Raw genomic sequence first — 24,008 nt, 5'->3', positions numbered from 1 at the left:
ACAAAAGACTGAAATCATCATTAGATTCCTTCAGTGAGCTGGAAGACTAAGGAAAACCAAAGTTAAGTTTTAAAAAGTTGACAGATAGCAGAAAGTGTTGTACCTATGAACAGCACAATAGAAAGATTTTTAAAGTAAAATACTTATTTAAAACTTTGCTCAGTTTTGTTGTTATGTAAATTTACTACCGATAGAAAAAAAAGATTAGTGGTGCTAAACTTCTATCTAAGATGCATTGGCATGTGTCAGATTAACTGTGGAAATTTTGTGAAATGGAACCCAGAAGGTGTGCTAACTGCTAGACACCGCAGAGTGGAAAGTAAATATATTTCCAGTGAGTGAATATTGAGAAAATAAGCATCTGGAAGAAATGGGAATTTTGGATTCTTAATTGCATCATTCACCCCAGAACATCTGCCAGAGATATTAAGAGCAAATATAACTGTATCTAAGAGAAGACACAAGTTTAAGTAAGGAAGGAGGAAGAGTAATATTGTGCCATCTTGTTACACTGCTGCATGCTGTGCATATGAAGGCTGTGTAAATCTCTCTTCTCCTTCTAGTTTTGGTTCAAAAACACCTTAGGAGAATAAAACACAGTTTCCATGCCACAGAACATGGGAAAATCTTCAGAAAATCTCATTTATGATAAGTAAATAATCCATATTTTTGCATGTTTTGTCCCTTATCGTAACAATACATTGAATACTAGAAAGCTGGGTTGCAGAAGACAAAGGGCATCCTGCAGAGGTTATGCCCTGGAAACATCTGAGAAAAGAATTAACCTTTCATCCTACTTATTCCACTCCTGTTCATAGGATAGTTTAGATGAGCACAAAGGCTTCTTTACTCTTTGCTGTCACACCAGCCCTGGAAGCTGCTCTTTGGGGACTGCAGGAATGAAGCACAGTCAGGCCCCCTGCCTAATGTTAAAGAAGAAGATGCGATGGGATGTAAACAGCTAAAAAGTGGGGAATTAGGAGGATCCCCATTACGCCGGTGCAAGGACAGTGGTCACCAGTCTCATCTCATGCTTTTATTGACTTTTCAGTTTGTGCCCTTCATCATTAGATGTGCTTTCAGCTAAGCGATTTAAGGACAGTATGTATTTCCCACCCTCCCTCTGTCACAACATTACTGTTGTTACATTTTCCTGGGTTTACTCTGAAAAATAGCTTGTGTAGAGGAAAATAACTGAAGAAAAGAGCTTAGCTACCAGAGAGGGGTTAGGTATATTGTACTTCACAAATCTGTAGTAAAACCTAAATGTTAGAGAAAAAGAAACAATTTTTAAACTGGTGTCATTTTAAATTTTCTTAAAAAAACCCCACAAACTAAACCAGAAGGACCATTGCATATTATAGCCTGTAAAAATGCCATATTCTAGAACAGCTGTTGTTTAGTTATAGAAGTACCCAAAAACTGTTCAGAATCAATCAGCTATTTTTGGAAATAGCAAAACACAAAAATATTTTAATTATTTTGGACTAAGACCTCCATTAATAGATTATCAACATTTTATGTTCATGTTATAGGCATTTAAAACTTGAGTTTTTTGCTGAAAGTCAGAGCAAAACGAAATTAGAGCAGTCTGAATGGCACATGGAAATAATATTTTTTGCAGTTCATGTCGTTTATTTCATCACAAGTGATATTTTACCCTCATTCTTTTTTCACCTTTTTGAAATAAACATTGCTAGTCTGCTGAGTACTATTGACAGTAAGTACTGAAAGTACTTCTAAAAATAATGAATTTTTTGAAGCAAATACCTTTCTCAAGTCTAGTTCTTGTTTCTGTTTTCAAATATAACTTAGTCTAATGAGCATTTTTAACCTGTATATGCAATAAAACCTGTGAAGAACTCACATTTAAAACTATCACACCAGTGGTGTAAGGAAAATAATATTAAAAGCCCCACTTATCAAACTGATCTTGGCTGCCAGAAAAGCTCTCCTAAAAATCTGTTCTATTGTCCGAACAGATCTGTAGGGGTGATTATAAACTAATTTGCTCTTCTGCTGGGTGCTAGGAATACAACAGTCTGCACTTAAGCAGCATTATGACCCACACTAAAAATATGAGAAAATGCCAAATTATGGCTTATCCTAACAGAGTCATTGTAGGAGAGGAGTGTTAAACTATAAAATATCAATCCATTTTTCATAACAATGATCACTAGGGGGTAACAATTTCTATAGTTTTTAGTGAAGTTTTTATGTTTGGCACATATTTTGTGCTTTATTTATTTTATGGAAAACTCTCCTAGGTTCATGCATAGCAAAAATGAATAATTAAGGAGGAGATAGATGGGACACATGAGATTTCTTTCTTACAGACAACCTGCAGAAAAACGTGGAAGTGTTATTTTACAACTATAGAGTGGGATTTACAAGCGTCAGACTATTTTGTGTCCCTTTAATAAAGTGAATTGTCTACAACGAGGAAATAAATCAATGATGTATTTTAAATCCAGGAAGTCTGTCTGGGTCCTCTAAGTTTCAATTTTTTTTTCTTTGAAGGAGAAAGTTCACTGTTTAAAGAGAGCTTTGAATATCAGTCTAGATATGCTGCTACCATAACCAGTAACATTTTAAAATCTCTGAAATAATAGCTAGGGGAGTATGTTCCTCAAATGTCCTTTTGCTTCTTCCTCTGACTTTAGTGTTATATTTGGACCTGAAAGTCACTCCTTTGCTGAGTCCTGGCAAATGCCTGAGATCTTAGAGGTCAGCTTTACGGTGGAGGATAAATCAGTGGATATATTTTAGCTTGCTTTAGTTATACACATACATTATCAGTCCTAGAGCAGACGTGGTCACAGAGCACTGACCTTCTGTTAGGCCTGTTTCAGTGTTGTGGTAATGTCAGATTCTCATGAGGGCAATCTCCCAAAAGAAATGACTAGCCAGGGACCAAGTCATGTCTCTGCTGATGTAGCTCTTCCCCTTAGGGAGGGATCTAATCTTGCCGTCTTATAATTTGGGTATTATCTCCTAGGGGTGCTTCTTTTTCTAGCTCTGCATTGATTATACAGGGATGTCCAGCTTAGATTAGATGTCAAAGCTGTAGGTATCCAACATATGGTGACATGTGTCTTTGCTTTTGTAGAGAACAGTGGAAACCCCACTTTCTTTATTGTTATAATAATATAATAAACGATGGTGTAAAGATTCAGAAGTGAATAAAATGTCAAGATGCATTGCTGTGTTAAAGTTTTGGATCCTTCTACTTAGAGATAATTTCTTCTATGTCCTTGACTGTATAGGTATGTGTATGTATAATACTTGAAAAAAATAAGCAGGGACAAAACTTCAGCAAGTCTCTCCAGTTTGCAGTTTCAGACACTGCTGTGCATTGCTTTTGGGGCTCTGAACCATGCATGCACTACTGAAATTTGGTTTCTGTTCATTCAGCTGACAACATATTCATGTAATATGTGTGTTGCTAGACTCTAGAAACAACTGTACAGGAAAGGAAATGTGGATGAACATGCCACTCCCTTGAGGAGGTGAGACAGAGGATCAGAAATAATCAGATAGCATCTGTATTATGCAGCATATTTGCTAGTAAAAATCCAAGCAAAGAGAAGTCACTAACCACAAATATCAGAGTAATCATGTGTGAAATAAAAGGAAATTCACAGTGTCCATGTTTACTTTTATATTGTGGGTCTTGTTCCTTAGAAATTATAGGTGCTCAGTTGTAATATAACTCTTAGGCAATGCAGTACTTTCACGTTACGAATTAGCTGTTAAAGGAAGGCTGTACCACTGAAGTCAGGAAAGGCTGGCTCACTCTGCTGCATCTTCAGTTTCTGATTTCCCCATCTTTTTATTTTGTTTTACAATGCTCTGCTAACTACAGCTGCACTTGGAGGATATGTGCTAGGATTATTCTCAAGATTTCCCTGACTTGTGAGCCCTGTGAAGATAAAACTCCCCCTAGATTTGTGTATGCAATCAGACAAGGTATCTCATGAATGACGTTTTGTCAAATCCTACAGTGTATCCCCTTGCTGTTCAGCTTTTAAGGTGGTGAATCAAAGGGGAAGGCAATTCTTGTTTTGTGACAGTCTCCCACACGCTAAAGAAGATTACGCTTGGCTCCCTTCACAACATATAAGTGCCGCGGACCTGGACAGTTATTTAACTCTGATCTATTTTTCTGGTGTGCATTTTAGAACTAAAGCAGTAAAACCATTTGTCATGAGTCAGTGTACATACTCCTAAGGAACTGTGGGTAGTTGGTTATTTCCTCATAACAATTTCATCTAACCTTGAAAAGAGGCATGGCCCTATGGATATTTATAAATGGCCACTCGTCTGTTGTCATTTTTGACACGTTGTTAGGCACTGGAAGACAAATACACTGTGTTACTCTGTATTGTACATGGTGTTCAGCTTTGCGCTTGGGACTTCTGGAAGAGTATATGCAAACTAGCCCACAGGTAACTGCTTCTCAATCTACTGATCTTTCAGTTATTTAACTAAATTTCACTCTTCAAAGCGATATGAGGGTTGAAGTTTTGAGGTTCTAATGTTGACCTCTGTGAGGAAAATCCTACGTTAAAGTAGCAAAAAGGTCAAAGAATATGCAGCTGTAAAAATGTATACAGCCAGTATATGGATGCTATCATTTTATGTGCAGATGGTCATTTGCCTTTACATTAAATGCTTCCTTGCAAGTTCCTATTAGGAACATTTGAATTAAAATTTGACTTTTTTTTTTTTTTTTTTTTAATTTTCATTGCTCCCCGAGGGCCCAACCCTCTCCTTTTCCCCCCTCACCTTTTCACAGTGGTGAGAAAGATGTGAGAACGTGGATGCCGCTTCAGTCTCTCCCTTTGGCACGAGCAGTCTCTGGCACTGACACGACACCTTGGAGGGTGCCTCATTCCCGGGGGCTGAGGGAGCATTGCTCCGGCTCTTATGGGGGAAGGATGGATCTGGGTGTTGGGTAACACAGCAGAGGAGGAGCTGTGGGAGCTGGACCTGGCGAGGGGTGGGAAGCTTCCCTTGAACAGCGGCCCTTCACCACCCCTTTCAGCAGCAGCAGCACAGCACTGTAGCCTTCCTTCTGCTCCATGGTAGGAGGCATGGTTGCTTGGCTGGTCTGTGAGTCTCATGTTTAATGCAGGAAGCTTGACCAGTCTGGGGTAATGTAAAATTAGTTTACTAGTAATTTACTTACATCCTGCTCCAGGTGTGCTTTTTATGGTCCTGGCAAGCTCATGCCCAAGAGCTGCCCAGCGAGCTCTGCTGTGCTTTGCACTTGCATCTCAGCAGTGGTCTAGGTACACAAGGTGCCTGGCTTATTTCATGGATGGACAGTAACGAAAAGGGATCATGAGGTGGCCTGGCATGGCCTCTCGCATCCCCGGATGCACTGTATGAGCTTCCGTAGACATACAGGGTAAAATGCCAAGCATGAAGCCATGTCCTCATTCTCTGAAAAAGTCCCTGAATAATTATGAATTTTTTTCCTGTATCTTGGTTTTTAATAGGTTTCTTCTGAAGGTGTGCATTACTTCAGATGCTTTTGTTACCTGACAGTTTTTAAAAAGCAGGCTTCTGGAGTTCTAGGAACTGTGATATTTTTGCAGCTTCTGACTTTGGATAGCAATGAGAGTGGTGTATATGTTTCCTATCAACAGCTTCAGAAAAAAGTGCCAGGGAGTCTGCTAGAAGCATCTTAAAAGATACCTTTTCAGCAAGAAGAGATATCTGACAGTATTATCTTCTGAGAATCCTTGAGCAAAAATATGCTTGATTGCACAGCTCCGAATGGTTCTCCTGGCAGTTTCTCCTCTTTTATTTTGCTTGTTGAAATGTGCTTTCTCTTTCTCTGTCTTGAAGAATAGCCAGCCTCTTCCCAGGCCATCCAGTTTCAATTCATAGACTCTGTCTAGATACTTATTGATTCATCATGCCCATGGCTTAGAGACTTGCTATTTATATGGAATCAATAATGTAGTGGGAAGGTTGTAGCAGGGGAGATCAGTCTAAAAGAGGGGATTTCACAGGACTAGACATGTGCCTTGTTAGCAATTTTTTTCTAAAGGCCTGAGTTAAGTTCCTCCCCTGACTCTGCACTTCAAAGAGCTTGCCTGGGGCTCTACAGAAGAAAGCTGAAACTTAAAATTAAGATCTTTCTTTCAGATGGTGAACTGTATGCTGGGACATCCTACGGAGTTTCTCTTAACAGATGTGGGGGAGTCTGAAGCACTGTAGGGAAGTCCTAGAAAGCAGGGGTGGAAAAGGAAAAACAAAAAAACCAGTTATGTAGTTTTCAGAAAGGTGAGTAAGCATACATGTGCCTGCAGTTTGTGGGAGGAATATTTCAAGGTATATTTGATAATTTGATTTAATTGATAGATTAAGTAAAAATGCATTACAGAGCTGCGAAATGGAATCTTACGTATTACAAAAATATGTTACAGAATTAAAGAAACTTTAAATTAGTACAGAGATACCATTCTATCCAGTAATGAAAACAGATAAGGCAAAGCAAAACAAACCCTAAAAGAAAAAAATTGACACACCAACTAAAACTCTATCTGTGAAAAACAACTAGCCAAGCAAGCAAGCAAGCAAAAATCTTGGAGAGTTTTTAAAATGTGGAATTTCAAAAATTAAATGCTTTTTAGAGATAAGTTATGTTAAATTTCATCACATGTTTATGTGATGAATGTAGTACGCGCACATATTAATGTAAAAAAGTATTTTCAGAATCTTACGGTATATTTTTATTTAAATATCCTTTCTAGATGAATAGGTGCACAGGTGTATGTAACTGCCTTTCTCTATAGAAGAGGGATATAGAGAGACTCAGTATTATGAATATTATGTTTGGAAAAATTCTGCACAATGGGAATCTTGAAGTTCACAGAATTTTTTGAAGTCCACACAGGTCATCACTGAAGTCCCAGCGTGCTTCTGTCATAGTGTGTATTCTAGGTTTGATCAGCTTAATAGTTCTTCAATACAGATATTAAACAAGCAACGTTCATATTCATCCTTAGAAAAAAAATCTTTGTGCTTCTTATGTTGAAAGTCATTGCTTTCTTTTTACTCTTCTTTTTTTGGTTGACTTTATTAAAGACTTTCCAAATAAATTTGGGGGGGCTGTTGCTTTTCTAACCTTGAAGAATCTTAGAATGGGGTGAATAAGGGGCACTAAGCATAATTTTTTAAAAAGAAAAGCGGAATAAAACATAAAGACTTTGATAATGGGATTCATGGTGACATTCAAGTGCTTAAATATGAATCGACCTTCTTATTACCAAGATCTATTACCTAAATAAGTTTCTGCACCTTAATAAATAAATACCTTAACTGTGGAAGCAAGATCACACATAAGGAGCTAGATGTGTGTTGAGATGGAAATAGAGCACGGGGACCCAGCTGCGTCCTTCTTTGGGGAAACCATGGCTGTCCTTCCCTTGGCTTCAGCTGCTGTCTCCGTAGAGGCACCTAAAGTCCACTGAGGTGCTTGAGCTATTTTCTAATAAGTGTGAGAAGCCTGAAAGCAGGCTGTTCAAAAGGTTTTATTGAATTTACCTCTTCACCTCGTTACACTAATCCTATTTCATACAGACTCCCATACGCAGCACTTTTCTTAAGACGTTACTTCAGGTGAGGGTTGTGTGCCAGAGGGTCATTCAAATACGTGGGGGTAGAAAAAACCTTTTGTTTCTTTTTTTTCTGATGCGTCCCTGGGAACATGTTAATTTGTCATCTAGTACAATGTGCCCTGAGACCATTTGGGTCAGCTGGAAAGAAAAGAAAATTAATAATGAGAGTCATCTAAGGAAACAGGGGAAACATATTCCCCATAAACTGTGTAAACTACAGGCTTCTGAAGCCTTGAGACTGAGGAAAAAATGGGGTTTTTTTTGTATTCTGTCAGATGCTGAAGGCTGCTCTGAGACATGTGCTACTGCTTCTTGCTGAGTCGAGATATTTGGCAGAAGGCCCACAGAGAGAGTAGGAGAGAATAAAAAGTCTTTGTGCCAAATGTTCTTTTGAGTGCCTGAGAGCTGGATTGGTCTTTTTTCTCTGTGAAATCATATAATTAGTAATCTCAAACCTCAGCCTGTTAATTTACAAAATGTCTGCACACTTTAATATATCGTTTGCTTAACATGTTTGGTAACAACCTCAGAGATACTGGGGCTTTTGACTTCTTGTAGTATTTATAAACTGCACCTCGCCCTGGGTGTTTCTCTGCCAGCTCTACACCCGCTCGTCTCGGGGATGGTGTCAGCCTGCAGCCGCTAGAGAAGAAACGCGGGAAGCGTTTTGCCTGCAAAAAGCAAAGCGGCTCCATTTCTTGCCCGGAGGGAAACACGCAGCCTTCGCTGCCGTCAGCGTCCTCCCCTGTCTGCTCCACTGCTCAGCAAAGGAGGTGGCTACAGTGCAGCGGTTCCACCCTGGGCACCTGCGGTGGGACGCAGCGAGAGACCTAGTGGGCTGGCTGCAGCTGGAGAGCTGAGCTTGTTGTGAGGACTGGGAGAATGTGCAGAGGCCTCTTCTTCTCCTCCTCTGCCATATAAAGAGTTGCAAGATCCCACTGCTAGTGGTCTTGTCTCTGAACCCTCTGTGGTTTCGTGAGCCTAGTGATCATCTGATTTCAAAATTGAAAGCAGGACCTAGGGAGGGCCACACAAGAGAGGGTGCCATATGAAACAGAGGAAATTATCCTTCAGGCTACTTGAAAATTAGTTGTGTTTTGAGTTGCTGTGTCTTTAGCTAAAAGTTTGGCGTGAAGGCATCATTTGTAGCCATTGCCATAAAAAGGCTCTGACTTTTGTGAGAGAGGAGATAAGCTTATTTGAGTAACACTGGCTCACTCCTGCCAAAGGACTGATTGAATAAAATTAGCCTCAGTAAAGCCAGGAGGATAAAGTCAGATGGCTGTGAGCTCTCCAGGTCCAAGAGATCCTACATGAAGTGCTCCATCTGTGGTTTTATGCTTGTAAAGATTGTGTGACCAGCTGGGACCGTGCCAGCTTGCTGTGTTATTCCAGTCCTTTTCTCTCTTAGTGGAGATAACTCAATCCTTCAGTCCATTTCAGGGCATAGGTTTTGCTATGGGAATATCTGAGGCTTGATCTCACGGCGTCATTAGTGGGCTCTTCTCGGGGGAATGCTTACATTATAGTTTTCCTTGATTTTTTTCCAAAAGGGAAAAAGTCTTCCCACACAGATGGCTATAACTGGTGGCTGGCAGACAAGCTGATGGATGAGATTTTTCTTTGGCACCGTGCAGAAAAGTATGCTTGGCAGTGTGACTGTGGCAAACCATTCATTAGCTCGGTTTTTAAAGGCTACCAGAGATGCTGTCTGCATAATGTTATCATATGAACTCTGCTTACCATCCTTCACCCAAGTGGACTAACCCGGTTAATTACATGGTAGAGGCAGCCCGATGAGAGGAGCTGGGCTAACATCTGCAGAATAAACACTTATCAAGAATTACTCTTGTTATTTTAAAGTAGTTCTCTCAGGAGAGAAAACACATTGAATCCAAGAAGTCTGGGAGGGGCTGCAAGTTAGCAGGATCTTTTGTGTATGTGTTGCCTACAGGTGGCACTGCAAAAATAATGGGTCCAAGCAATCAGCTCTGTTTTTTAACAATTCACCTGAGAACCTGTCCCAGGATGCAAGAGACATCAGAACAAAAGAGAAATGAAAAGCAATGCTGTACTTTTAAGTTAAACTGATTCTCTACTGGTGTAAGCAGAGCATAGTGTGTGCTCTGTCTATCTGGACTTTTTCAGTGCCCAAGGTGACCAAGTGACTTTGAATAGCTATAGCTGAGGTGCAAGGCATGGAAATGTGAATGCAGTAAGTAAGACCTCAAAGCCCTGTCAATAAGGTGTGTTTGTACGGGTTTAGGAGATGTTTGCGTGGGAAGGAGTTGTCCACATCACAGCATTACTCAAATCAAGCAAAAAAGAGGTCTGCATGGCCTCTGGCGTGGGGGGGACTGTTCTGATCAAACAGGGCAACTCTTCTGCTTGACTTACTGCAGTGTTTTGGCACGTGCCTCTCAACAGCTATTGATCTGCTGATCTAGCGGGTAACCTGCCTAATATGAGAGAATTATCTTGACAGTCGGTGTACATTTCTTAAAAGCAAAGGTTGAGTGTTAAATGTGATTTTGCCAAATGCTGCCTCTGTCTTCCTTGCTTATCTTTTCTTTCCAAAAGGTTTCTAATGCTCGCATCTGTTAGAGGTTGGTGAATACAATAGCTGAGTAGATGTGAAGCTGCTGCGGCTCCTTATCCCCAGGTTCTGCCAATGGTGAGGCTGAGCATGTATGCTCCTTAGACACATATGGATGAACATATAGACACACAGACTCACACATGCACAGTACACACAGAGCCAGCCACACAAATGGATGCAGACAAAACAAAACGCTTCTCCTGGCACCTATGTTAAAGCACACAGCAATCACACAATGGACGGCCCAATCCTCTTCCTCTTCCCTGGCTGATGAGGATTGAAGTCTTCAATTAGGAGGGAGATACATATATATACAAATACACAAAACGGATCACTCCAATAGCCTGTCTTAGACACTCAGCCTGAATGGTAGCTGGTCCGAGGTGCCCCCATATTGCCAGTTGCTTTCAGTTGGATTCATGAGCCCATGAGGTTTGTGATCTCATGCCAGTTGCAGGTAATCAGATCTCTTACTCTATCACCAACTAGTCTGGCTTAAATTTCCCTAGCATTTACACATACCCACTCAGAGAAGAGAGCTCACCCACAGAAAAGATTGAAATGGGATTTAATGAGAATGTAGGATAGCTTGCAGTGCTTGGGCACAAGGCTCAGCCAGGCAAGTGTACCGATCAGTTGCTGTTTATACTTCACTGGCCCCTCTTATCCTGTCCCCTTTATTGACTCATGCTTGTTCCTCCCCAGTCCACCCTGACCCCCTCCCATTCCCTGCCCCTGGTCCTTCCACTAAGCAATGCATGATGAGTCTCACACATTTCCACAAAATGTCTGATGGCAAATTTTACACAATCCCCAAATTCTGTTCCTCCTTCATGGGATAACAGGTCCTATACCCTTGTAGGCAGTGACTCCCTCTAGTCTGCAAGGCTTTCTGGGGAGGCACTTTCTTGGGTTGATTCATCTCGTGAGTTTTCTACAAGGCCCAGGGGCTGATCGCTTCCCGTGGATGGCACTGGGAGCAGCAGGTCAGGGTGCTCTGTTGGTGCTCATTAGTGTCCTGGGGCTCCTCTGTCCTCCAGGGTCTCCGTCTGTAGCCAGTCGCTGTGCCAAGGTGAGGGCTGTTTGGCACATCCTCAGTTCAAGGTATTTGGAAAAGCGATCCTCAAGAGACTTAGAGAGAAGCTTCTCCCTACAGAAAATTTTCTCTTTCAAAGTAAAATTTGGTATTTGTTTTTAGTTGTACGCTACTTTTGCATTACATGAATGTTTTAAATGCACGTGGCATCAGTGGAATAGATAGCTAAATAAGTTTTTAAGTAGCCATGTGAAATGTAATGATGGTGTAGAATAAGACAGCACAAAATTATCATTTTTTCCTGCTGATTCTATAGCACAACACCATGTGTCATCTGGAAAATAAAGCAGCATGAGTGCCTTTCCTGAGATGCACCACAACTGTGGCATGCCTCATTGTCACCACTGAGGACACAGGAATTACTGCTGTGCCTGTAATTGATTTTTCAGTTCACTGGCCAAACAAGAAAAAAAAAAAAAGAAAAATACCGAGCAGTTTTTTTCCAAATAAAATAAAATAAAATATTTTGCTTTGTTTTGAGAATTTTTACAATTTTAAATATCCCTTAAGTTTGTCACAGAAATAAAAAAATTGTAAAAAAAAAAAGAAAATACCATGTGGAAACAATTTTTTTTTGCCCCCCCTCTGAGGATGCCTACTTTTAGATTCAATGTGTAACCAAATTTGACTAGATTTCAAAAATAGTTACAAAGCTTGGATACTGTACTTTTAGTAAATTAACTGTTCAATGAAAAACACATGACAACGCTAATGATGGTTTAAAACATGATTTAACAATCTTAATTCATCATACTTTTGAGTCACATATCTAGACTGTATGTCATCATTTGCTCAATCTCTGTAATAGGTGCTATGTATGCAATCATCAGGATAAATTCTCAGTTGCATATCCAGATGTCACCTTTATTGAAAATAAAAAATTTTAACTCTATCATTGAAATTCTGATCCAAAACCACTGATCAAATGAAAACCATTGATTTCAAAGGGGTTTGAATCTGATCTTTAAAGGTTGCGTTCAGTAAGGTTCCTGTCAACGTATATCTACCAGTGCTTCTTTGAGAGTCAGTGGCTTGCTGCATGCCGGAGGTAATGAGATTATGACTGGGATGGGAGATGCCTCTGCTTCTCCTGATGCCTGTGCTGCTAGTTCTCCCTCTGACCCATGGAGCTGAAATGAAGGTGTGCTTTGTTTTGTGTTCACACAAGCAAACTGAAGCTTGTGTTCCCAAAATCTTGTCTGCTTTTTTCCCAATTGCACTAATGACTGGTCACATCTGATATTTTATCTTTAACAGAAAGCTTCACATTGTTTATGTTCTCTAGATCACACAACTGCAACAAGATCACCACCAATGCAGACAGAGTATGAATAAACCAAATTTAGGTTTTTCCCTACCAGCTGTTCAGTGGATATAACAGAAAATATTGAAAAATATTGAAATTAATTGAATGAAGGAACTGGACATTGTGTATCTTTTCCTATGTTTTTGTCTGACATTTAAACAGAGAAAGCTTAGATGGAAATCCTGGCTTAGCTGTCATTGTATCAGATTTTGATTGCTTAGATGTGGCAGCTACTAACACTTATTAAACTATTGAAAAAATGCAACAATACTGTGTGTGAGTGTGCGTTTTTGTGTGTGAGAGATTTTGCAAGTTTATTTGTATCCTTCCTATCTACAGTGACACACTGAGACTGATATGACATATTGAAATTGCTGAAGTGTAGCAGAAAGATAACCTACATTTGGTTTCCATGTCAATCAGTATGAACAAAGCAAATAGACTATGTGAACAAGAAAACCCACTTTTTTCCTGGTCACTTAAGAGGAGGACAGTGATTTAGAGCTGTCGTGGTTTAACCCCAGCCAGCAGCTAAGCCCCACCCAGCCGCTCTCACTCCCCCCTGGTGGGATGGGGGAGAGAGTCAGAAGGGTCAAAGTGAGAAAACTCGTGGGCTGAGATAAAGACAGTTTAATAGGGAAAGCAAAAGCCGCGCACGCAAACAAAGCAAAGCAAGGAACTCATTCACTCCTTCCCATGGGCAGGCAGGTGTTCAGCCATCTCCAGGAAAGCAGGGCTCCATCACGTGTAACGGTGACTTGGGAAGACAAACGCCCTCATGCCGAACGTCCCCCCCTTCCTTCTTCTTCCCCCAGCTTTCTATACTGAGCATGACGCCATATGGTGTGGGGTATCCCTTTGGTCAGTTGGGGTCAGCTGTCCCAGCTGTGTCCCCTCCCAGCTTCTTGTGCACCCCCAGCCTCCTCGCTGGTGGGGTGGGGTGAGGAGCAGAAAAGGCCTTGACTGTGTGTAAGCACTGCTCAGCACTAACTGAAACATCCCTGTGTTATCAATGCTGTTTTCAGCACAAATCCAGACCATAGCCCCGTACTAGCTACTGTGAAGAAAATTAACTCTACCCCAGCCAAAACCAGCACAAGAGCCTAATATGGAAAATGGTACATTATAACCACTAATTTTATTTATTTTTCTGATATTAATAACCCCTCCTCACATACTTGTTTGAATATTGTGGTATAGAATAGTGACTAATCGCTCAGGGAAACAGATAAAGCAGGTTGATAATCTGCTGAAATATTGTTTGTTTTTCCTTGCAGATGGTTATTAAAAAAAGTAGTTCCATTATGGTCCTTAATGCAATTACTCACGTGGATATGGTTTACATGAATAAAGACTGCTTATGTGCCTACTTTGAAAGGCAGGGTCACTATAGTATTTCATATGGGACGTCTTCCTGATTATACCGAAGATGACAAAAAGGCCAAAGTTTCTATAATATTAGATGTACTATTGATTGAAAGTCATGCCTAAGAATAATTTCCATTCCTCTCCTTATTGCTGATCTGTTGCTTTTTGTTTCAACTAAAGCTTTGTTTTTGTGAAAAGCTTTGAAAACCACACAGACACAAGCAAACAAAGCTTTGCACGCTTTACATAGTCTCTCTGACCTCAGAGGAGTTACCTGAGATGGAATGAAATAAGATACATTTATTCCATGCAAGAGTGCAGAGCTGCAGTGCTTGTAAGCTGATATAGGAACTGGTTTCTGCAGAAGGAGGTAATCAGGTGTCCGTGGCTGCCTGCTCCTGCTGCTTCCCTGTGGCTGAAACTGCTTCTCACTAGACTCTGCACCCAGTTGTATGAGCTAAACCAGCAGAGACCTAACCCTACAAAAAAGGGGAGCATTGTTCTGCCCGTCTAAATCCCTGGCTTACTGTCATCACCATCAGATGATGGTGTTCATGTAAGCAAGGGATGAAAGAGTGCGGGAAAAGGGACAAGGGATCTTCTTTTTCTTCCAGTAGCTGTTATTCATTAGGTTGATTTAGCTGTATCACCCAGTTATGCCAGTGTTTTTGCAGAGAGCATATAACAGAGCTTTTTTGATGGTTTTTTTTCACTGTTTGTACATGGCTACTGCAATGATGGGGAACCTGAGGACAGAAACACCCTGTGACTTTATTTCATCTAGTCCGTCACAACATGATTGCTTCCTTTTTGTTAATGGCCAGTCTATGTGTTAATGCATGACCTGTGCAACTTTCAGGAAAGAAAAGGTTCAAACAGCCAAGCAGATGGGTGTCAGAATTGAACATGAATGTTTAAGCGGCGAGGTTAGGAAGTGGCGATCATAACAAACTGGAATTCAGAAGACTTTCCCTGATTTAATGCTAGGTCTGTGTATAACACTGCATCTACGCTAAATATGTTATATTCATATTTGTGAGTTGCAAAATAATAATCTTGAACAGTAACTTGCCTTCTTGCCTGGAACAAACTTCCCACAGAAGTAAAGGAGTAAGGGCCATTAACTTAGTGCCAGATGCACTGTGCAAATATGACTGAAATTTCATTCATCTGAAGGAACGAAATTTAAAGTTGCCATGAAGGAAGAAGAACAGGTAGAATTTATATATATTTAAAGGTCTTTGCTCTGTATGTTTAAACATACTCTTTAAGTGCATTCAATTTTATGTAAAATGAGGAATAATAATTACTTAGCTTTATTTTTTCCAGGAGCATGATTATGAACACTTAAGTTTTTGGTGTACCAATATCATACTGATTTATGAGATAGCTATTGATGATTTCACTACATGAAAAATGCTATAAAAGTGGCAGGTTAATTACAGGATATACTGTTAATGGGTGAGATATGGTTATGTCTGTTTTCCAAGTTACGTTCTCGTAAGTGTTCCATCTTCTGGAACATAATAATGTACATATATTATGTTATGCATAATCATCAGGAAAACTTCACAGTCTGTACACATAGATATCTCTGAGTCTCTTTCTTCAGTCCTTCTTCACGTTGATTTCAGGAAGGATTACTTGCATTAGCAGAGAATGCAGGACTGAGCATTTGCAGTGGTTTTGAATAATGAATTTCTGTAGGATTCCAGAAATGACATTCAGTTCCTCAAACATTTTCTGTAAAGCAAGCAGCATACTTTGAAGTCTGTGCTAGGAGAAAAAGAAACAAAACCAAAATGCGAATCTCCTAAACTACTATCCTCCTTTCGTGGAATGGTTCAGTGGCTTAATGAGGTTAATTTGTATTAGGTTGTGGGAAATCCTTTATCTACTGTATAGAGGCTTTCATTTCACATGAATGTGACAGATACTGTACTTACTGCACTGGAACTTAATTATTTGATAGCATAAAGAACTGAAATCCCTACATTTCGTCTCAAGGAATATTCATTGCATACTCTAGATGGTAAAGAGAAACTAGAGGATGGTTGGCCTAGATTTTCAGTGTTTGAAATATCTTTGTGTACTTTTCTAGGTTGTTTTGGTTTTATACCTAGAAATTTTCAAAGCAGCTTTATTAAAGATTCCCCAAAATACTATCAATATTATGTGATTATTTCTTGTTATCTCCTATTTTCACATATCTTTCACCCTTTGAAATGCTTTTCTGTATTGTACATGAATGTAAGTGAGCATTATTTAATTACACTCTTTTCCCATAAAAGTCTTAAAATGCCGGATTTTCTCTCCCTAATTACTACAAACCAAGTCTTTCAAAAGTTTTGTTTCAGTATGAACATTTCCCTCACAGCATTTTACAACAGCTCTTTTAACTGGCTTCCATTCCAGATGGCTATTGGTGCACATTGTACTTTATTTTCTCTTAGCAGGTATATTATGGCATTTCTGTAGACCTGGTAGAGCTGTGTAAAGCTATTTAATAAGGGAGCGAGGAGACACAATTTCAGGATCAGTGATACACATCAGAATACAAATATGGACTGAAAACTAATATACTGAAAAATTAAGTGGGATGAAGTTCACATCCTACCACTAAATTTACTTTCTTTTTTAGACTCAGTGTCTGGGGTTTTTATGCACCTTTCATAAAATACAAATAAATGAATTTGTGTTAACATGTGTGGGTATAAGATGTGTAGTTGCCTATCAAAATAAAAATTCATATGAACTTATGAAAGCAGCATGTGTTTGTTCTACTATATATTATACATTAGAAATATATCCTAGAATAATTTTTTAGCATATTCACAAATTAAAAAACCTTATAACAGTTTTATTGAGAAAAATGAATGTATTTATTTAAATTGTTTTATTGGCATATATACCAGTGAAATTGTTTGGAAAACAGTTAAAAGTAATTTTTACAGCAGACTGTGCTGGTAGCTGTAAAAATATTTGCTCATCATCAAAGGTATGAAAATATCAGAGACTGCAAAGTTCACACAGATAGTATGAATTGCTTTCCTCATCCTCTATTGAATTAAAAGTGATTAAAATTTAAAAAACGAAGAAAAGTATTTTTATGTAAAAAAGATTTTTTTTCTCCTAGATTTCTGATTTATATGTAACATTTCAGTGTATCACAATATGATGGATCATGGGTTAATTGTTCGCATTGTGTTATATCATTTCAGCTGTAGTACAGCATGATGTGATAGATTATAATCTAACTTCACACAGTATGATGCAGTGAGTGACAACAAAGATCACAGACTGTTCGGTGGACTTTGTTCTACTGAAAAACACATAATTGCCTGCATGAAATTTTTAGTAGTTTATGTTTTACTGATGAAGACCCAGAGTCTAATTGCTGCCTGTGGCTTTTGCCTCTAGGCACATTCTTGGTGTCCATAGCCTACATCAAGTTTGTTTTCCTTCCTCAGCCCTTTTGGGAGTTGATACTGTGCAATAACAACTGAGTGGATCCAGGGATCGATGTTGGGCTCCTGAAAGCCTGCTAGTAGGGCCTTCTCCTTGTGGAAGCTCTCATTTATTGTTTGCCATTAGGAATATAAAAGGTAGCTGAAGCATTCAGTACATAGGCTTTGCATAAAGCATACATAAAGTTAAACAGCAGAAAAAATAGAGGACTTAGGGGTACTGTTAAAACACATATTGCTTTGCATAATTAATATTCCTCCCTGTACAAGGTTGTAGGTCAATACCAGCTAAAAGTTCAGATTTCTTTCTCTCTTCCTTCTGATGGAAATGAACTATCCCCAGAAATATCTGGTCTTGTATCAGTCACCACTGAAAGTTCAGTTAAAATGATTTTTTCTGAACTCCAGATCCTTTGGTAACTGGCTGCTGAACCAGAAAGGGTAGTTTGGTAGTTCTCCTCTTACCAAATTGGTCCTCTCATAGGACTCCAGTAGCATGATTCTGGTGATCAGTTAGAGCAGCACGGGTGGGGGTGATGGGTACTGGATATGGGATAATGAACATTGTCCTGTTGCCTCCCTGTGTTTGAAAAATTTGGTTCCCCATGTTTCCAGACTTTCTTTGCAGTGCCAGGCAGAAAGATTTAAAATGTGATTCCTTAATAGATTTTATTTCTGGGTTTTGTTTGAGGGCTGTCCCTGTATCCTGCCAGTTCTTCTCTGCCCATCTGTAGGAAGGTTTTGGGATATCATACCAAGAACTTCATCTGCCCTGGACATAAAGTCTGAAGTCATAGATTCTGAAAACATATGCATGTATGGGTATTTTAACATTGATACACTCCCATTTCAAGATTTCTCCCTTAGGGAAAGGAAAAAAAAATCTTGGTAAAGATACACAGCTGTTTATGGGAGTCCAAAAATTAATATTTTATAAATAAAATTAATAACCTAGAAACTAGTTTCTAGGTTAGTTTTATAATGTTTCTGCTTCCTGCTTCACGGGAACAGTCCCATATGCAGCCTTCTCCATTTGTTCTTTAGCCACTGTTTTCTGCCTGAGATAGTTATACTACATTTGGAAAAGAATCAACTTTACACTCTAGTGTTAGTACCATTGTAATTGTAGTTTCATGCATCACAGATTGCCTTACAGAGCCAAGTTTAATGCATTTCTAATTACAAAAAAACCCCAAACTATCATTCTACCTCACAATGTTATCAAATTGCTCATCGTCTTATTTTCACAGCTCACCATGTTAAAACTGGGACCTGTGAAGTGGTGGCACTCCACAGATGTTGCAATAAGAACAAGATAGAAGAAAGATCACAGACGGTGAAGTGCTCCTGCTTCCCTGGGCAGGTAGCAGGTACCACACGGGCAGCTCCTTCTTGTGTTGATGGTGCGACTACTCTACTGCTTCCTTTCATTGCATGTTCCTAGGGGGTTTTGCTGGCTCAGTGTCATCAATGAGAACCACACCATTACAGTTAGCTATTTAAAATAAGAGTAGGAAGCCTTCTGCATTTTGAAGGTCGTGCCCAAGGTGAATGGGAGGAAGATGGGAAAAATGAATTATTTGCTATTACTCTGTGGAAATGCAAAGCAAAATTATTAGATGCTGGTGAAAGAGACCTCTTGAGAAGCTAAATTTGATCTAACTAACAGAGTGCCCTCAGAGTTGTATGAAATTCACTTAATTAAAAGTGTTTATGCAAAATCTACATGAGCATATCATTTTCATGTGCTGCAGTCTTACATTTTATTTGTATATTTATTTTTATCATACAGGAAAAAAACAAGCAAACAAACTGAACACAATTCTGGCTGTTTTTTATTCTTTTTAGGCCAACACTATTTTTCCTATTCACAGTGCAATATTAATGTTTTACTTAACAAATCTGGCATAGGCTCATATGTTTTATTTGGGAAAATATTAGCTGATTTTTCATATCTCTTCCTCTGAAAGAGGAGCAGGATGGATTCACCCTTTACATGATCTCTTTACTGTTGATATGTTGTTGGCTGTCAGAGAAGCTGTAAATATGTCATCACTGGGGAATAAATTTAATCAGGCTATGCTAGACTATATAGTAGATCAGGCAAAATACACTAACTCAAAAGAAGACATTCTACTTAAAACTTTGAAATCTGGCTGAGCAAGAAAAAATGAGGGTTGGAAAGAAATGCTGTGAAATTATTTCCTGAACTGCAGTAAATTAAAAAAAAAAAAATCAGTAAAGAGATTGACTTTGAAGCACATAGCACCCTGTGCAATTTGAGACCTAATTTCTTATGAAGATTCTAAGCTGGGTGAAAATCACAGACTAGTTGTCAGTCACTATATTTCTAACATTTTCCTGGAAAATAAAAGAAATGTTGCAACATAATGACATATTAAAGTGTCAATTTCAAGAACATGCAAATGTGTTTGTGTTCTTCTCTTGTAGCTTCAATAGTGGAGCAGAAATGGTGGTGCCACATGCAACCATGCCTTGAAGGGGAGGAGTGTAAAGTTCTTCCAGATCGTAAGGGATGGAGCTGTTCCTCTGGGAATAAAGTGAAAACAACTAGGGTAGGTATGATACCAACCTTACATGTTACCAACAGGTAAAAAAAAATGTGCACAGGAAATTGGGTGCACATAGAAGACATCAGTTGAGAAGACTAAAGAAGTGTGGGAAGAGACTCATACTGGGATTGGACTTCCTGGTCGTGCACACTTTTCTCAGCACACTTTGCAATTGCTTGAACATGGTAAGCAGTGTGCCAGACCTTCTCAGGTAAGCAGTGGAGATAGTAGAGTTGACCCCTTTTTCAGCTACCAGTAATGATCAAAAGTATTAAAATCTGATATGTGTTTCTCTCTGAAACCAGTTACACAAAGTCTATACACCCTGCTAAGCTCTTCATTCACAGGATAGCAAACAAGTGCATTTTTATCAATAACATGGAATTACCGTGTTTCTACATAGAAACTGCTGAGTATGGTAAGCATTTGATGTGTCATGACAGTAGGATCTTAGGGTTCTTTCTGTCTTGTATGACTGGGATTTACTAAAAAATTTTGACAGAGTTTCAGTGAGTTCCTTTTCTCCATTTGACACTTTTTATATTATTGGTTCAAAATCACACTAACAGAAATACATCTAGCATTTGTCATATACAATGCCTGAAAACAAAGTAAACCTGTTGTCATCTCGGAGTTTAGTGGCTAACAGAAACAGAAGAATAACAAATTCTTCAGATAAGCATTAAGCACTCAAACTTCCTAATACTACAGTGTTGTATCTCTCTAGGGTTCTCTATATGGAACTCAACAGAGTTCTTCATCAACATAAAACAGATTAAAACACACTCTGAAGACACACTTGCATGTGTGTAAGCATAAACACCTTCACCCCTACACACCACCACACATACTGATGACTGGTTTTCCTTGTAAGTATTTCATAATTGTTTGCAGTGTCAGGCCATAATTTGCTAGTGTGGTGTTTACTCTGTGCAGGTGTTTGAGTGTCTATGTCATTTGATTGAAATCCTCCTTGCATAGGCACTAAATTTCTGGTGCACCTTGGCTGTAGTGAAATGTAGTTGTGCACTGAGTGAATTATATTCCTTCTGTTCTACCGAGAGCTCTACGTGTCTCAGTTTCTGTATGTATGTCTTTAAAACATTTTGACATTCTTTGAAGGAAGGATACTTCCTAAACATTTGATATACAATTACGCTCTTGAGTCCTCTTTCAAATGTATTTCTTCTGAAGCTAACCTTGCTTGAATGCTGCCCACACTTAGCTTTGTACATGCCAATGCAAATCTGATTATATGCATGTAAAATGTGTGTGCGTGTATATTATAACCAAAACAAACTAGACAGAATTTAATAATAGTAATAGAAACAGAAAAAGAATTATGTGTGTGTGTGTTTTGCAATTTGTCCTGGCTACTACTACATGGCACTATTAGTGTTAAAGAATGCATGCCATTTTACGTTTAATGGGAGTGTTTAACAAGCAGTAGGTAAAAATGTGGGTCTGAATTACATTTCTGTAGGAAAAAAAGAGGTCACAAAAGGGGGGAAATACCAATTAGAATCACCTTAGGAGAATTCTTCCTAACATTTTGTCAGAAGATAGTTTTCTCTACATTGGTCAAGGTTATGAAGTTCTGTCAACTGTTAGGAGTCTACAGAAGCCCAAGGCTCTTGCCCTCAAGGGCTTATGCCTCTGTTGCAGACTTGTAGGTCTGGCTCTTTGGAGGAGTTGGACTTTTCTTGTCCTCCATGGATAGTGGCAATCCTCAGGACTCATTTCATACCTCTTCAGAAGTGAAGCTATGAAAAAGCCGGTCCTTTTCTCTATTTGCTGTCATAGGCATTGATTCAGTACAATGGCTACCATAACCTGCTTGCAGACCTACCACCACTAAAAGGAAAATACTAATCCCCTTAAATCCCCCACTATTTGTTCTGCCTTCTAGTTTGTCCAGATACTATATGTGTGCCCCCTTCTTCCTTCATTTCCCACACAGCTGCAAAGCTCTTTTGAGACAATAGCAAACTTGAATTCAAATTTCTGACAGAGAGTTGGTCTCAGTTATTGAAACCAGGTGACAGGTGAATGAAGGTCTCTGTCTTTCCAGACGCAGGAGGCTGAGATTTTAACAGACATCATTCTGATGCCCAGAAAAATATACATTGCTATTGGAAATGTGAGCGATTCTTTGTGTTGAGAGAGTAGCTTATTATCAAAAAGTAAGTACTTTTCCCTAATAGGTAGTGACTACAATATTTTTGTAGCTCCTCTTTCTGCTCCCCAAAGTCTATATAAATAAAAGCAAAAATTCTAAAGTTGTCTGTGGTTTCAAAGCCCCCTTTTCTGAGAAAAATAAAAAGAACTGTACAGAGAGTCAGTATTAAGAAGTCATGAATAATAAGTTTCTGATTGTCGAATGAAATAACCCATATGTGATTATCATGTATAATGTAAAAGCATAAAGAAACAAAGGGAACTGAACAGCTTGGGTGATTTAAGTGTATTGCAGAAAAGCCTTGTGAAGGCTTTCCTGAAAGGTCTAAGAAAGTCTATATTCACCTCCAAACTTTTTCTGTAAGTTTGCCTCCTTCATGTGCAGAAAAAGTAACCCAATTAACCACTGAAGTACTACCTTCTCTTCTACAAGATACCAAGTTCAAAAGCAGCACCTACATTTCCACATCTCAAGCTGTTAATAGTTAAGCATTATGTTAGAGATAAAACTAGTGGAGGAAGGAGGTATTTTGCTAGTCCACCTCTGTTAGCATATTTAATCACACTGTTGTAAAAAATGATGATATCAACTTCTTAATACTTACGGTACCAGTCACTAAGCAAAAAGACGAAGTGAAAAATGAGAGAAAACTAATAGATTTTTTAAAATGTGGTCTACTTGAGGTTTTGCATTTTGTTCAGATATGGGGATCTAATAAGGTAATACATGAATAATGAATTAGAAATAGCATGAATGTTATGGCACTCAGAATTCAAATGTTAAGAAAAGTCAGGTGGAAATTATTTACCTTCAGAATGCAAAAACAGATATTATGGAAAGATTAAACTGTTTTTGCTAATTTGTCTGCATATTAGTGGGAGAGGGCTGACATTAGGAGTTAACCATGGAAAAAGAATGAATACGGGGCGGAAAGTGTGTACGAATAAGCTGAGTACTGAGTTAACTTGTGCTGGTTTAGAATTGGCTATTTTGGGATCTATGTAGCCTGCAGGAGGGGAAGGGGAGAAAAGGCAATGACGATTTAGCTAAAACAGTAAATTTTTTGACTTCATATAAAGAAATGCATGTTTGCGTTCCTGAGCATTACACCACAACAAAAGAGGATGTTCAGGAACACATTAGGAGAATTATGAAATTATTATGTGCATAGCTGAGATTTACGAGGCACATTGTGGCATTCCCCTCCAGACTGAGAAACTGTTGTGAGAGGAAGCAATTGAATTTTTTTTCTATATGGCTAGTCTCAATGTTTTGATAAATAAACACAAAAATTTTGTCACGTTAGCCTCTTTAAATGATGACAAAAGTGTTAAAAAAAGGGGAAAATGCAAAGAATTTTTTTTACTTTTGAAATATTTTTTCTTCTTACAGCCTTTTTCTAATATAATTATTTTCATTCAAACAGCTCTCTTGGTTGTGTTTCCTTTCCTTTTTGCAAAATAAGGGAAATGTCTGTTTAAAACAGGGGAATTTTCCCATCAGTTGAAAACTCCAAAATATAGCAGTATTATGTATAAAATGAACAATGACATTAAAAAAATGCTATGAGTTTGTATTAAACAAAGGAGCCCTTTACAAAGACTCGAAAACAACATTTTCCAGTCAGGTAAGAGCTGAGGAGAAGGAATTTCATATTCTCTCAGTTATGGGGTGTATTCCATACTAGAGGTCTCTGGATAGGGGTTTTTCAAGTGCAGATCCAGATGCCAGGCTTTACTTGTATTTTGAAGAACAGTACATTGTCTGTTATCTTTATAGTAGAGGC

General features: G+C 38.8%; 1 protein-coding gene across 1 annotated transcript in view; it reads left to right on the top strand.

Moving 5' to 3' along the window:
- TAFA2 (TAFA chemokine like family member 2) overlaps window positions 1–24,008 on the top strand; it is a 76,432-nt gene that overhangs the window by 13,299 nt on the left and 39,125 nt on the right. Inside the window, 2 exon segments of the mRNA XM_075499294.1 lie at window positions 18,721–18,873; window positions 19,922–20,046. Coding sequence (XP_075355409.1) covers window positions 18,721–18,873; window positions 19,922–20,046 — 278 coding nt within the window.

This window comes from Mycteria americana, chromosome 1 (genome assembly GCF_035582795.1).
Source record: "Mycteria americana isolate JAX WOST 10 ecotype Jacksonville Zoo and Gardens chromosome 1, USCA_MyAme_1.0, whole genome shotgun sequence".
Classification (NCBI taxonomy): domain Eukaryota; kingdom Metazoa; phylum Chordata; class Aves; order Ciconiiformes; family Ciconiidae; genus Mycteria; species Mycteria americana.
The sequence above is the reverse complement of the archived record's forward strand: the minus strand, read 5'-3'. Positions and strand labels throughout refer to the sequence as shown.